This window comes from Streptopelia decaocto (assembly GCF_964273445.1).
Source record: "Streptopelia decaocto genome assembly, chromosome: 23".
NCBI lineage: Eukaryota > Metazoa > Chordata > Aves > Columbiformes > Columbidae > Streptopelia > Streptopelia decaocto.
Window position 1 is genome coordinate 5614664 of NC_138678.1, and position 16290 is coordinate 5630953.

At 54.8% G+C, this 16290-nt stretch overlaps 1 protein-coding gene across 8 annotated transcripts in view; it reads right to left on the reverse strand.

Moving 5' to 3' along the window:
- Positions 1-9194, reverse strand: part of EPB41 (erythrocyte membrane protein band 4.1) — a 72375-nt gene extending 63181 nt beyond the window's left edge. For 5 of the 8 annotated variants that reach the window (XM_082071503.1, XM_082071499.1, XM_082071498.1 and 2 more), the window contains exon 1: positions 6505-6608. In XM_082071503.1, the coding sequence (XP_081927629.1) occupies positions 6505-6593 (89 nt within the window). In that variant the 5' untranslated portion in view covers positions 6594-6608. Of the gene's footprint in view, positions 1-6504; positions 6609-7118; positions 7263-9010 lie in introns of those variants that run through there. The other 3 variants (XM_082071500.1, XM_082071507.1, XM_082071508.1) reach the window with 3 other exon arrangements.
- Positions 9195-16290: the final 7096 nt, after the last annotated feature.

The window sequence follows — 16290 nt, forward strand, 5'->3', positions numbered from 1 at the left end:
CGCTGCGCACGAGGGCAAAGCCGCTGTTACCTCTTCAGACCCCAAATAAATGGAGGAGGAAACGTCAGAGCAGTAGAGTAACCAGACGTGAAAAGAGGCACACGGCCTGTGCTATAAGAGCACCTTGAAAATGGTTATTCTGGGGCTAGGGGATTTGAACAGAGGCCAAAGCAATCCCTTTGTAGGGAGCAGAAAAGAAAAAGAAAAAGAGTGGGGGGAAATAAAGAAAGAAAAAGGGAAAAGGAAAAAAAGGAAAAAAAATAGAACACTTTTATTCATATGGAAATACCACCAGCAACATCACACTTCTGCTGAAAAAATCACTGGCTTAACTTCTAACCTTTTCCTTCCTACGCAGCCGCAAACTGACCTCTGCAATCCCATAAGAAATTTCTTAAATTCTTCACCACAAGAACGGTTTGCCCTGTGCCAAGCCCAGATTGCAAATATTTAAAGAACTCCCCAGTTATAGCTGGTTTAAGTCGATTTATAGGAGTCAATTAGAGACTGAGAATTATTTCAATAAGTCAGGATTTCTTGGTATTCGGCTGCTGGATATAGGAATAAGGAGAGGAATTATATTCATGTGAGGCATGTGTTTGCGGACTCCAAGGCAGAGGTTGTTCCTTGCAACCTGAAAGACGACCCGGTGAGCGCTCAGATCCCCATGAACTCGGTCTGCGGAAATCAACTGGGTCACAACAGCGAACGCTGCCAAGCCCTACCCTGTGCCTCCTGAAAGCATCTCAAGATTAGATGAAATCCAGCTCAAGTAAATTCTTCATTTAAAAAATAATAGTAATAATCCTTTGTAAGGTGATGCAGTGCTCTGCAGGGCAGGTCCCTGGCGCGTGGTTTGTAAAATGGGGCTCCCAGTTTACACCAGCGCCGGCGAACACGGCGCCTCGAGCGCTACTGGCACAAATAATGAACAGCACAGAGCTCTCCTCACCCCGAGGAGCTTCTCTACGCAGGAATTCCCAATCCAAACAAAGGAATCCTGCATTGCACTGGTACCAGTGCTCCCTCCCCCAAAACAAGCAGGGCTTAAGATGAAGAGAAATACTCAGCATTACACCGAGTTCTAGGAAAAAAAAAAAATTAATCTGGTCAAGGGAATAATTCATCCACTGTGGCTCTACATAAGCTGTCTGTGGCTGCGTTACGCGTGTGTTTGTACACACAACAATGGGCAAATTCAGTTTACGTGCCACATTCACACATTTTGCTAATGAGCGACAGCCTCCGGAGCAGCAGCAGCCATTTCACAGAGCAAACGAGGTGGGAGGAGAGCAGGTGGCCCCGTTTTGCCAGCTACTGGCCCCCTGCCCTTGGCTCCTCTGCCGAGATTTACTGTCACCGTCGGTCGCGCTGCTTTGGCTGAGAGCAGAACCCAGGATGAGGTGCAAAGGAAATCTCCCTTCGACCTCACAGGTTTCGTTTTACAGCAAAACGTTGATCTGTAACAGAGGTATTTCAGGTAAATGATTTACCTAGAAGGAAGGGGTGCTTCGGCCGACACTGTTTCTCCAGTGCTCAATTTAGCATACAAAGTGACAGGTACAGCCAGAAAAAGCGCCAGAAAAAGCCTCTGGGCCAAACTACAAATTCAATAAATTTTCACAAATTAGAACATGCCGCAGCACTTCGCTGCAACACGTATGTGCGCACTGAAGGCAACCTAGGACATCCACACTCACCTGGCTCTGTGTCAAGTATTTAAGCAAAGATTAGATCTAGTCCAGTCCACTGTAGCACTGTCCAAAACCAACAATCAATTCACTGTTGAGCAAGTTATCAAAGGGCTAAGCAACACCCTCCATAGCTAAAGAGACAGTGATTTTGCTGTCGTAACCCCACTTGGCATCACAGCAGTTACTCTCGAGTTTTGCCAAATGCAAACAGCTTCTCCAATCCTCTTCTGTGCAGTTTCCTACTGGAGAGTTTTCCTTTGTTGGTTGGTTGAACAGCAGGAATTGTGCCCTTTAAGGACCATTATGGCCAAACTAAGGCAGAACGTTCCTGCTTGTGGGCAGAAGAATCTGGTTTTTGAGCTGCTACATGTTTTTGGTACTGGGCTGGCTCATGCGAATGCTTTTTGGGAGACAGGAAAGGCACAAGGGATGGCTGGGCAAATAAGCCAGGATACCTAGGAATTCCCATCCCACCCAGAATCTTGTTAACTTATGGAAAAAGCTCTCGCTGTGGGTTTCATCGGTTTGAATGAAGTTGATGTCCACTTGAGCAGTGTCACAGCAGACCAGCTTCAAGAAGAAAGAGGAATAAAACAGATGAGGAGCACCAGCTCTCTGCAGGCTGCGCGCCCTGGAAAGTCAGCTTCGAGACAGCGTGTAAATCACATTTCTGACAAGATGCTCCACTGAGAGATTAGAGGAGGTCAGCGTCAGATTGCAGGATCGAGTTTTCATACGATGAATGTTTCTACAGCAAGGGAGAAATACTTTTTCCCTTAAGTATGGGTAGGAAGTATTAAACGTATGAGTGGCCGCACTTAAAGGATCTAGAAAGTGCTTCAGAAAGCCTGGAGAATAGATTACAGGTGACGCTCAGGAAAAAGGCAGAATCAGCGCGGCATGAGCCTGAGCTCCAGAAACAGCCCGAAATACGGACCAAACTGTGGAAAAAGCCATCACAAGAGATACACAGCAGATTGCAAGCTCCCTCTCATTTCCAGCACTTACCCATTTTTCACTCCTTAGCAGTCCCAGTAAAAAAAAGACAGGACTGAAAACAGAGGAGCACGCTCACACAGCGCTCGGCTCCCTCCCCTCGTTAATGAGCTCCAGAAGACGCTGCTGGAAACCTCCGTGCTCGGGAGGCAGCAGGAGGATCCAGCCCTCGTGCCACCCTCCCAAACCAAAGCTGGGCAGCCTGGCCAGGGACGCAGCCGTCACTGCAGCGGGGGACAAGCTCAGCTACGCAGCCTTTGCCAAAATAAACCCCACAATAACAGACAGTGCCACCTGGGGACCAGCACCAAGGTGGGGAGGCAGAAGAGCCGTGCCCTGAACAAAGGATGTCGGTGGCTGATTCACTCCTTGCAGCGATGAGAAGCCAACGTGCAGCGAGGAGAGGCTCTGGCCTTTTTAAACTACACCAAGTAGGTGTACTTTGCGCTGTAGCTCCTCCACACCAGTTAGGCGAAGCTCTCACCAAAGGATGCTCAAGCGCAGAACTGACTCCATGCTGTTATGCTCCCAATCCAGCCAAATATTATGTTCCCTTGGCCTCAGATTACTCAAAACGCAATTTGGTTCAGGGAAGAAAAGTTTCAGGATCGGGGTTTACTTAGGACCAGTGTGTACCTGGCGGTAAGTTAGCCAGGTACTCTGGTCTGTCCTAACGTACCCCTTGTAACCCAAAGGCCTGGCAGCAAACTCATAGAATCACAGAATCATCTTGGTTGGAAGACACCCTCAAGATCATAGAGTCCAACCATAACTGAACCCTGGCACTAACCCGTGTCCCTAAGAACCTTGTCCAAATGCCTCTGAAACCCCTCAGGGATGGCGACTGAAGCACTGCCCTGGGCAGCCTGTTCAATGCCCCACAGCCCTTTCCATGAAGAATTTTTTCCTAATATCCAACCTCAACCTCCCCTGACACTGGACAACAGTTCATTATTGTGAGCGAGATCTGCAAATCTGTGACGGACACCTGGCAAGACCTAACATTTATTTAATTAAGACTTTAGCTATGGAGAGCAAATACAACTTCTAAGCAGAGCCTGGGCTGCCTTATTTCTTCCAGAAACCTGAGTCGAAGCTCCGCACCACCTTGTTCAGAGCTGTTTCCCTGCCTGCTGTCTCCTTGGACCTTGCAGGGTTTGTCTTAAGCTCCTAACTGGATCAGACTTATCACCCCAAGTCCTTTCTACAGATGATCCCCCAACCTGACACAGCACAGCCACACTCTGCTGAGAGAGGCATTTCTGCAGGTGCGCCACCATTAATTGCTGTAGATATCACAAATTTAAAAAAAAGAGAGACTTCTCAGCTTGGTTGAAATGCGGTATATTAACCTTTGGAACTGGCAGTCATGGATACCAGCTTCAAACAGATTAATATCAATAGGACGAAATCCCAGAGGAGAGCATCACGTTGCTGCCATTTTTTCTGGAGCTTCACAAAATAAGGCATTTTGAGGCTTTATTTAAGGTCCTATCTTTCTGTGCTCATTTTATAAAGGACATCCAAAGCAGTTCAGATTTCTAGGCAGAATCCAAGGAAAGGAGAGGGGGGGAAATCGGGAGCTGCAGAGGAAAGCTGTGGGTAAGGATGGACAGAAATCAGGCTTCATGTGAACTGTTGCCATTGTCAGTTAATTGCCAAGAGTTGTCCTCTCTGAAAAAGGTTTGTTACTGAAATAAATAATAGTTAGTTCAGCATGTCCTGCAGGTCCACCGAGCTGCAGGTTAACGTGGCGCACACACTGAATCTTTTGAGCAAGAGATGCAGCACCAGCCTCGAGATGCTCACTAGCGGAATCTTAGCCCTGCATTCACCACAGCCACCATCAGAAAGAAGCTAATAATCATTAAGCTGCCATCTTTTATTTCTAATTATTTGTCTCCACAGCAGGGTTCCTCCAACCATCAAGCAAAAGGGAAGCAAAGTCTCAAAGGAGTGACTGTTTTGAAGACGGTTTGCAGCTGCCACCGCATGAATGGCTCTCCAAGAACAGCAGCAACTGCTCCGAACTGCCCACCGAGCGGGAGGAAAGCATCTCTGTTTAGCCTGTTTTTCAATATTGGTTTTTAGGTCAACTAAAACAGCTTTTCTTATGCAACAAGAGACACAGAAAGCTCACTTGCTTTTGAGTCTTTCGCTTTCATTTAATGAGATGGTAATTCAGAAGGCAGCGCTGCTATTTTAAACGCCACAATGAGAACTATTTCACTGCCTTACAAAGCGCTGAAGTGAAACTGCTGAGCTAAGCCAGCCCTAAAACTTGCCACCGTGTCAGATTCTGGTGGTGTCTGCTGAAGGGGTGGACAAGCGAAAGAGACACCCTGGCTTCCAGGAGAGGTTCAAAGCAGAAAATCTCACTGAAAGACGGAAAAGCAGGAGACGTGATTTATTTTCCCTCTTTGAGCTACACATGAATAAGAATTAAGCGGAGACCCCAGTTCACAACACAACTGCTGTTCAACAGCTTCGTGAAGCCAACGCCCCACAGTGACCCATGAATTATGGGATGGAAAGGAACAATTTCACGTACAGGTAAACTTTAAGATCTGGACACGTGGCTTCCAGCATCACCAGTGCCAGCCAGCCCAGCTCTGGGGAGACTGAGGACAGACTTTTGAGCGGGGCCTGTTGTGATAGGACAAGGGGTGATGGTTTAAACTAAAGGAGGGAGATTCAGGCTGGACATGGGGAAGGAATTGTTGCCCTGAGGGTGGTGAGAGCCTGGCCCAGGTACCCAGAGAGGGGGTGGATGAACCATCCCTGAGACACCCCAGGCCAGGCTGGACGGGGCTCTGAGCACCCTGAGCTGGTGACGATGTCCCTGTCATGGCAGGGGGGGGCACTGGGGGGCTGGGGAGGTCCCAACCCAAACCATTCTGTGAAATCAGGCTTTGTTCAGGTTACCAGCTTCCAGTAATACACCCTTGACCAGGGCCCTGTCACGCAGCGATCCCCAGATGGGTGACTGTTCCGAGGGCCTGCTCAAGCACGAAGGAGAAAGATCCTGCGGCCTGTCACCGGTCCAGGTGCTGCTGTGCTGGCAGATGTGCCTCTCGCCAACCCCCTCCCACAGCCACGCCAGCAAACACTTGCATTTTGCTCCAAATCCAAGCTGCCAACCTGCATTTCTTGCAGCTACACCTGCACAGAGGAGTTTTATTCTGCACTGAAATGCCTGCTGGGTGTTTGGTGAGGATGAGCACTCAGCACCTCTGATTAAGGCACCTTCTCTAGTTAATTAAAGAGCCTTCTTTTAGAGGCTTGGTAGCAAGAAAGAACAGCTCATTCAGAACAGAAGACAGCTGTTCAGCTTCCAAATACAGTGCTTCGCTTCTGTCTAAGAACAAGAGGCTTGTGCTTGGATTTGATTCACATCTCCTGCCCTCCCCTGTGAGGCATCATCTAAAAACGCCAAGTTTTAGAATAAAGCAGGTTTCTCCCAGCACCTTCCTCTGCTTTCCCTTCACATCGTACATCAGCGACTGGCAGCACATTGAGCAGAGCTGCTTTAAATACACCCAGTCCTCCCTGTTACTGGGAGAGGTTACTGGAATGGACAGGGAAGGGCAAAGCTTAGCGCGAAGACACTTGAATGTAAAAAACAAAAGTAAATTAAAAACTCCTGAGGGTCCCAGAGGGAGGAACCTCAGTGCAAAGGCACCTGCACCGAGAGAACCAGCTTTCCCAAGCAGAGTCCCCTTCCCTCCCTGCACCCCGAGCACACAACCCCTATTTTGACAGTTTTTCACACACAGACAGCCCCTCGCAGCCACGCTCAGGGACCGGCACCGACCCTCTGCTGGGAAACCACCAGAACCCTCCCCACAGGAGGATTTTCCCCCCGTGCAAAGCAGGATCTCCGCGAACACAAGCTGGAAACATCGGTGCCTGCCGCAATTCTCCAAGCTCCACACGTTTCCCCTTCTCTCCTGCCAGAAGGGCCTCGGGCTCCTCCGTGCCCCGCGTGTCTGTGAAGGGGAAACCAGCCCAGCGCTGGGCTCAGGCGCTCGGAGCATCCCTTACACAACCACGGCACCAATTTACCCTCAACAGCTGCCGGGGGAGCCTGGGGAGCAGCAGGGACTATTGCTTTCCATCACCAAAACCATTTTCCCTTCCATTTGCCCACTTGCTGGCCCTCAATGTGCTTTTATTGCCCGGTCCGTGCTTCGCAGCCCAAGCTCGCAAGAATAAAACTACTGCCAGAGGCTTTTTCATGTTGTAAACTTGGCCTGGAAATTGCTGTATGAAGTGTTTTTCAATATCCAAAATCTTCACACACACACAAGATAAATCCCATGGTTTGATAACAATCAATACTCCAGAGTTTAAGACAGAATAAACAAGTCAGTTCATTATTTAAGTTCAGCTGTTCCCCGTCACTGATCTAATGAAGCAGGTACTTACCCAGAGATGAGTCAGCCGGGCAAACCATGCAGGCAAAGCACCAAAATTCATCACGGGGCAACATATAGAAGAGAAAGGAGAAGAGACACTGATTAATAAGCAGTTCCAGCTAAGCATGAAAAACCCCTCAACCCACAAAAAGCCAAGTGCTCACATCTGTATTTCACGAGCGCCACAACAAGAGTTCACGTAAACGGACTGGGGTGCCTGAGCCTTCCCAGAACCGCAGGTGGAACTGCACGCCCACGATGAGCCGCTTCCTAGAAACGTAAACACCACGCGGGGGAAAAACCAAACAGCCCAAAAAAACTTGAAGCCAACGTTACTTCGCGCTGATAACGCAGCGAGCGGTGACGCAGGCGTCCCGGGCACAGCGGGCTGGGGAAGCGGCGGTCGCGGTCTGTCTGTCCGTCCAGCTCCTCCAGCTTTACATAACTTCTTGTGCAAACTTCTGTGGCGGATGGACGCAGCCCAGCACCAGCCCCAGCCGAGCCCTCTAGTGGGCTTTAAAAACTCCACAAAACACTCAGAGACTTAATTTAATTAACGCTCTGCCAGAGGCCGCTAAACCCTAATCCTCTCAACAAAAGGATCATTAACTAAATGGAGAGATTCAAGGGAGCGACTGTGCTCTCAGCTCCCACGGGGGTGTGCCGGGTCCCAAAATCCTGCCAGACCCTCGGATCCGGGGAGCTGCTTGACACAAGTGCACAATCAAGCACTCACGGCACATCAGGAAAGTCCAGCACAGTGTTGGGCTCCTCCACAGCCACACCGGAGAGAGGGACACAAGCCCATACCCATCTTTTGGGATGCCCCGCAATGATGACAGTCCCAGCTGTCACCTCCAGTGAGACCGACCCCCTGAACTGCTGGACTAGGAGGGGATCCAGCTGGAGCGCTGGTTGGTTGTAAGCGTTACTACCCACTGATGTCAAGAGCCTGGCAAGCAGGTGAAGGATGGCTCTGCGTTCTAGAGGCAGCCTCGGTCCTTCAACCCAAGGCTGGGAAAACATCTCCATCCCACCCCACACAAACCAGCAGGGAAGGTTTTCCTCACTTAGGAGAGTGGAATATACATTGGCAGATGAATTTACAGCACCCAGGGTGCAGGCTGGGAAGATATAGTCAAGGTAAAGCCTTTACAGTCAAAGTTCCCAGCCCATGAGCATCATCCTGATGGAGATGTGGGGTTGCCCTTTGCAGGTGGCTCCTGAAAAGCCACCTCCAGCTCCTGAGCCACACAGACGCTCCAGAGCACCACGGCTGCAAGGAGCACATTCACGAGACTCATTAGCGTGGTGAACGCAAGCAGAAGAGCTTAATTACAGGGCAGGGATGGTTCCCTCTGCGTCCGGGTGCCAAGCTGCCCCACGGGACAGACATTGCTTGACACAGCCCGCAGGAAGCTCAGCCTTCGCCTGTGCCACGTGCAGAGCCTGCGGTCAGTGGGACCCTGGTCAGGGCTCTGAGCAGCTGCAGAGCCTCAGCTCGCAACTATGAGAACCCAAAACAGCAAAGACTTCAGGTGTTGTTTGCAAAAAACCTCCTCTGGGTCAGCAGCAGCCTGCACAGATCTCTCCGGAGATGCTACTGCAGCCCATCCATAGGTGCTAAGGCCCACATTTTGGTTCTATTTGTGAGCACCCCGATCTCATCAGCACCCTCTGAAGCTCAAATCCCATCTCCAGCTGTGGTGTTCACCAGGGCAGAGACCGCAGCAGCTGCAGGCTCACACCCCAGAGGCTGCCACAACCTGGGGCAGAGCTTTTGGGGTGGCCAGGAGATGCTTTTAGCTCCCCAGAGGGACCTCAGCCCCCCAAGGCACCAGCCAAGCCCACGGCAGCCCTTCTGTGTTTGGGTTCCCAGACGTCCCCGTTTTCAATACGTGCCTTTTGCCCCTGTCCTCTCCCTGTGGCTTTTCAGGATGGAGCTGACATTCACTGAGGCCTCCTCGCCTGAAGATACAGAACCACCGTTCCCAGAGCTGACGAGGCTGTCCTGCTTTGACCCAGGGCAGTTTTTGGCAGACACAGAACAAGCAGCTCTCTCCACATTCACCTCCCGCAATAAATCCAAAGAGCTCCCGCCTCCCCAGCCCAGGCAAGAACACAGATGGTCACAGAGATTAAAACATACAGAGAATTAACTGACTCATGCAAATGAGCTTCTCCATCCAGCCCAGCGCTGCCCCATGGTTTGAGGCGCAGCGCTCGGATGTGACCGTCACGGTTTGCTCAGCTCTGATAACAGCCCCTTATCGACCTGAACAGGGAGCCAGAAAGCCGACAAGTTTGCAGGCAGTTTGTAGGGGAGGGCTAGATGCAAACTGCCAGAGCCAGAACCGCATCTGCCTCCTGCTACAGCGGTAGCAAAGAAAGTAGTGACGCTAAGAAGAGACCTGGACAACAGCACAGACCAAGTCTGCACTCGGTAACCTGTGCTTTTCCACCAAAAGGCAGCTTGGGCGGATCAAACAGCACTGCAACGCCAGCGCGAGCCACCTGCGACCGATCACCGCTCGCAGGGGACCGGCCAGCCAGGAACTGCACGCCGGCCCTGCGGCCAGTCCTGGAAGGAGCGTCTTGGCACCCGCTTGAAGCCCGGGATTTGTCAGCACATGGGGAAGGATCCAACCATCGACAGATGAGCCACCTTCTCAAAAAAGACAACCTCCAGGATGCCTCCCAGTGAGGAACTGCACCCCAAACCCACCAGCATGTTAGCATCACCAGTAACAGCTTTAAACCGTATTTGATTTTTACTCAAAAACAGGGAAAAAGTCTAAAAGGCACAGACTCCTCCAGCTCAGGCACATCCCAGCCGCCAGCCGGTATTTTTAAGGGGTAGGTTTCAAGCTACGCGATGATACAGATGACGGCATTTGCTGTGAAAAGCCTCCCCTCCGCAGCCATCAGCACCGTCCCTGTGCCAGCCGCGCCGGGCTCCTGCGGCCGCAGGTTCGCCCAGGCCAATCCCGACCGAGCAGAAGAGGTTCAGCTCCACATCACGACATCGACAGAGACGGAGAAAGTCACGTTCCGGCCCAACGTGGCTCCAGGCCGGGCTGGCATCTGCCCTCCATTGTTCCCGTGCTCAGCATTCGAGCCCGTGCAGATGCAGGGAGGCGACTCGGCGTTTGATACAGACCCTCGATGCAGAGAAAGAGCTCCCTTCAAGTTCTGATGTGCCCACAAGTGGTGTACCCCATCCTCCAACGGTTTTTGGAGAACAGATATAGAAATGCAAGCCCTTCAATGCTGGTACTGTTTGGCAAGTGGCTAAACCATCACTGCAATCAGGGGAGATCAACCAGGCAGGGATCAGCTCACAGAGATCACATACAGGATGATAAATACTGTAATGCATTGGCTGCAGTAACACCCTGGCTATGATCATGCTTGAAGGCACCGGTCCACCCATGCTAAGCAGAACTCGGCAACACCACAGGGTCCTCCAGGCTGCGCCCAAGCTCAGAGCTTCCCCACGTCTCCCATCCCATCGCTGAGATGTTTGCAACACCTCCGAGATGGTTTAAATACCGCTGAGGTCGGAATTTGGCTGCTCCAAAGACTCCCAGCCTCACAACCCGCGCTCAAACCCAGCTCAGGTCAAGCGTGGCCAGATGTAATTACTGACATGAAAGGAGCTGGAAAGCGCCTCTAATAAGGGAACGGATTTGTGCCGCCAGGCCAGGGCTCCTGCTCCTCCCCAAGCTGCCAAAACCTGCCTCATATCAACCAGACCGGCCAGAACCTCACCTCCCGCCTCGCTACCAGACCTGCCTTTCTCAGGGATGGCAGGTTTCCCAGTCACCTGTTTGTGAACTGGAGCAGGGGATATTTTAACAGGATTCACTCGTTTAATCGAACAGCACTCGCGAGGCTGTCGGGAACCACCTGGCAGCGTTTTGGGGTGCAGGGCCTGCCCTTGCTCTTCCATTTGCTCACCCCAAAGCCTTTTGCCAACCCAAATAAAGCCTCAGTGTCCTTCTGGGTGCATTTTCCCAGCTGCCTTCAAATCCCCAAGCTGCAGGAAGGAGCAGCAGACAACTCCAGCCAAGAGGTGCAGCAAAATAAGCCAACTGAGCTCCCTTCCAGCCTCTCCTCCTAAAATCTACAAGCAAGAGGCAGCCTTAGAGCCTTCCTGGAGCAGCAGGTTCGGGCTCCTGCGAGGCTCAGACAACACAAAGCCATTTGGACCCAGTGTTTCTGTCCTTGGGAGCACAGATGGTGTCGGCGTGAGCTGCCCCCCGTGCCTGCACGCCTGATATTTCGGCATTTTCTCAGGGTGCGTCGGTAGGGGACTAGAGACAAACCATGCTAATTGGATAGGCGAGGAGTGCTCTGCAGCCCTACGAAGCTGCGAGCAGCTGCTCAAAACCCCTTGTGAACCACAAAAATAGTTTAATCTAAGGAGCAGGCATGGATTAAACACCACAAATGCCCTTTTCTCTCTGCGAGTGCATTTTTCCCCCGTTGCGGTCCCAAAACAAAAACCAAACCCGCAGATCAAACCAGGAAATTCGGCAAACTTCGAGCACTGACAATAGCAGGAGGATTTTCCAGACCTTCGAGCTTGTTTTGCAAGTCCCGGATTATGTAAAGCACTGGTGTGCCATTGTCGGGGAAGCCGCGCTGGCCGCTCGGCGCCGGAGCCAGCTGGCACCGCGCTGCCCGCACCGGCACAGCTCTTGTGCCACACCGCAAATTCCTTCCCAGGCACCTTCCACTGCAGCTATTATTGCCTTTCATCTTACACCTAATTGTTACGTGATGAATCATCTTCCCGGGGTTGGGTTTGATTTCCAGGCTACCATCCATTGGTGCCTAAACCAGCTGCCCTGGAAGAAGATTCTCCCCCGTGTCTGAGCTGCTGTCACGGCTGCGCTCAGCAAAGCGTCCCGTGGCTTAACTAATTCTTGGCTTTTCTGCCCATTGAGGCACGCCGGGGGGTGAACCAGTTATCACTGCGCACACGTCCTCTGGGAAAACCATACAAGAGGCTGGATCATTCTGCATTCAGCACCCAGCTGGAAAATCCCTGTCGGCAGCCCCGGGGCAGGTGGGATGGGAGCCGGTGGCCCCTGGCAATAGCCTCACACGTGGTCCCGGTGCATTTGCCTAATTAAGACCTAATGAAGTGTGGAGATGTATTGTGGAGCTGGCAGGGGAGCAGATGTGCCCCCTGAAACCGGATGCTGGCGGGGGGAGCCAGCAGCCTCTGTCTCAGTGGTGAATCAGCAGGAAAAGCTCAGGCTGGGATGCTCGGCCCTTTGAATTCAACATCCCAGGGAAAGAAAAATGCTCTGATCATCAGCAGCCTCTAGTGGGGAGAAGTGACTCAATGGACCTCGGGACACACAGCCCCCCCTGAGCCCCCCCTGGCTGTCCCCAGGGACCCCGAGAGCAATGAACCAAACACCAATGGCCTCGGTGGAGCATCTGGGGTGGGAGACGGTGCAGAGGGACTGTCGCCACGCACCAGCCGCGGTCCCACACCCAGGATAAGCATGGACAACCGGCGGCAGCACCTCCTTGCGAATCCCAACTCGGAGCCTCGCGCAAATCACTGGGTGAAGGAAAAAATAAATTAATAAGAGGGACAACCAAATCATTCAAATCCTTCCTGGGCAGCTCATTCAAAAAGAGATCTCTGGGCTGATGTTGGGCAAGTCCATCCCCGCAGGGGAATCACACCCTGGGCAGCTCCCACACCTCCAACCCGCAGCATCCAGCGCAGCCAAGAGCCAATTCGGACCCCGAACTTCCAGCCCCTGCAGCCCTGAGCCTCTTCCCATAGCTGGGAACACACACAAAGGTAAAATGCTGCTCAGCACCGACAAGACGACATCTGCCATCCAGGGTCCGCAGCCCCCGTCCTCCCCAGGGAACTGCTGCAAACAGAGCTCGGAAAAAGCTTTGTTATATATCAAATCAGTGACAGAGCTTCAGAGTGCGGCTGATGCTTTGCTTACCCTCTGAGCGATCTTCACCCACCGGCGGCTCCGGAACGACCGCGCGGTGCAGAGATGCGTCTGCGGGCGACTCCAGCGGCTGCCGGGCTGCGTGCCGGGAGGACAGAGCCGCGCCAGGGCAGCGCCGCGGATGAGCAGGCACTTCTCTCCTCGGCAGGGTTTCAAACCCTCTCCGGAAGGCCTGAAGTTCCCCCTCAGCGCGAGGCAAAGCCAAGTGAAGGGACGGGGGACAGGCCCCCGCCACCCGCAAAACAGCTTGAGCGCAACCACGGGGAAGCAGTTTGCCGCACGGGGGAACTTTTCACTGCCGCTGACTCGCCGTTACCATCGCGACACGCAGAAATGGCACGTGCCCGGCTTTGGGCTGCCGGTGCCACAAGAAGCTCAGGGGTACCCACATCTACACACACCTGAGCCTCTGAGAGCTGTACACCTGGGGGGACGCACACCACTTCACGAGTTTCAGCTGCCTCCTATCGGGGACAGGCACCAGCTGCACCACGTTTAGCACGAGCAGGTCAATAGCTGCAAGGGAAGGGTTGAGCTGAACAAGGAACCTCAGCCCCATGTCACCCCAAGCTCTGGCACAGGTGCAAGTTACTCCCACTGATTAACCAGGTTACTTGGGCAGAAAAGATGCAGAGGGGAGCGAGTGCTCCCTTGGATCATTAAAGCCTCAGGAAAGGAGGAGCACAGGGAGAGGGAGAGTTTTGGGGTGCACCTTCAAGAACCCACCCTGCTCCCACACCCCAGGGCAGCTCCTCTCCCGCGGGGCAGCACAGACCCCCTTGCACCATCAGCCTCCCCATCCTCACTCTGGCTCACCCGCTGCCAGGTGGTGACAGAGCACGGGTGGGGGTGTCAGGGGCTGCCAGAGCACCCCACGCCGAACCACAGCCCCGCACGCCTCTGCGCAGCCGCCCGGCACCAGCCCCTGCCCGTCCGAGGCAGCAGCCTTGGCAGTGACCCCACCACAGCCCCACAGCGGGCCCCCGGATGACAGGGCACCCCGACACCCGCTCCCGCAGAGCAAATGTTGATTTTTCCCATGCAGTGTAAGTCAATCCTCGGGCGAGGAGGCGGCTGCTGGCAGCGCCCAGCCAAGGCACACCCCTCCGTTGCAACACAGCCCTAAAGATAGCCGCTGGCCCCTGCCACGCTATCCCCTGTCACCTCGGAAAGCGGCTCAGACCCCCCGAGCCCACCAGGAAGCAGGGAAGGCAGAAGCCCCCATGGCACGGACCAGAGAGCAGGTTCACTGCCCCCTCATGAGAGTGAAATCCAGGAAGGAAAGAAGTTGCAGGAACCACTGAGGACACCGAGTCACGCCGCTCTGGTTGCAACATCAGCACAAAGCACCCCCGTGTAAAAGGGGATGTGGGGAGACAAATCCCCCACAGCTGTGTGGGGGAATGGCGTGGAAAGTCGCTGGCGAGGTTTTAGTGCCGCTCGGCTGAGTGTGGCATTGATCCGCGCCGGGACAGGTATCAACGAAGGAGGAGGCTCCCAGCTTCAGGAACCGTCTTGGGGGGGTGCAGACGGTGTCTTGGAGAGAGGGGAAAGAGCACGGCCCACCCCAAACCCTCCAGCTGTGCTGCGGCTCCGGCAGAACCCAGCGAGCACCAAACACCTCCGGGAAATCAGAGCCAGATGCCAATGCGGAAGGCACCGCTGCCGCAACCGCGGGGTACGGGGGGGACCCCGAGCCTGCACGCACCTTTTTCCCTGCGCTGCACCAGCGGGAAACACTCCATGGGAGACCCCAACCCCAGAGCACCCTGCATCCCCCCTTCTGCCCCATACGCTTCCTGACCACACTGCAGGTACCCCCAGTCTCTCCCATTTCTCCATAACCCCCCCATCCCACCTCTGTGGGTCCCCCACACCCAGACAGACCACCCCAAAACCCCAGAGCATCCTGGAGCACCTCACATCGCGCTTGATCTCTATGGGCCCCAGCAGAGCCAGGTCACCCCACATCCAGCCTGACCCTGTGGACGCCCCCCCAGCACCCCTCATAATCCCCCCCACCCCATAACCAGCCTGACCCCCATGTGTCCCTAGAGCATCTCAAATCCTCCAATATCGGTCCAGCCCACAATCGGACTGACGCCCTCCTGAGAGCCCCAAAGCCCCCCATATCCCCCCCAACCCCATAACCTCCCTGACCTCACTGCAGCCCCCTAGAGTGCCCCAGGCCCCCGCACACCCCTCCCCTCCCCACCCCACCACCAGCCTGACCCCACTGTGACCCCCCCCAAGTTTCCCTGGGACTCCTCCACCCAACAACCATCCCGGAGCCCCCCTGCAGTCCCCCCACAGCTGCCCTGAACCCCCAGTTCCCCCCGCACTCACCCGGGCCGGGGCCGCCGCTGCGCACCGCACCGCGCTGCCTCCACCTGCACCGCAGGCCCCGCCCCTCGTGACGTCAGCGCGCCCCGCCCCCCGCGCCCCGCCGGCCGCGCCCACTGGCTGCTGCCCCCGCCTGTCAGCGCCGCGGAGGGGGCGGGGCCGGCGGCGGCGCGGCGCTGCAGTGGGCGGGGCGAGCAAGTGACGCTATCACGAGGGGCGAAGGGGCGGAGACAGGAGAGCTGAGTGCCGCCGTGACGTCACCGCCCCATATAAGGAGAAAGCGCGCCTGCGGGGTTCCCATGAGCACCCCCCGCGCCGCTGGCACCCCCGGGGCGCCTCTAGGTGCCCGGATGTCACCGGGGCTGCTGGCGGAGCCCCAAACCTCCCCAAAAAAGGAAGAATTAGGTCTTTTATAGACTCTGCGTGTTCAGGACAGATAAGGGTCGTGGGGCTGAGGGGGGGTCGGAGCCGCCCCCGCTCCCCCCGGGTCCCTTTGCGGCTCCGGTTGCCCCGGGGCACGCCCGGGCTATCGCTGCGCGCAGGCGGCGGCCGCGGGCGATAAGGGGCAGCGGGGCTCCCCAGGAAGGGGCGGCGGGCGGCATCCCCCGCTCAAACCTCTCCCCCGGCCCAGCCCCGGGGGTGGCCTCGCGGGGGTGCCCGGGCCGGGGGAGGTGGATGCTGCCCCGGGCTGGGCTCCGTATCCAGGGACCTCCCCCGGGACCCAGTTTACGGACGGAGCGCCTCCGTCGGGAGGTACCTGGTGGCCGCCGCCTGGGGACACTGGCGAGGACTTTCCCCGTGTCCTCACCCCGGAGCCTCTCCGGTACCCAGAGAGCGGCAGGA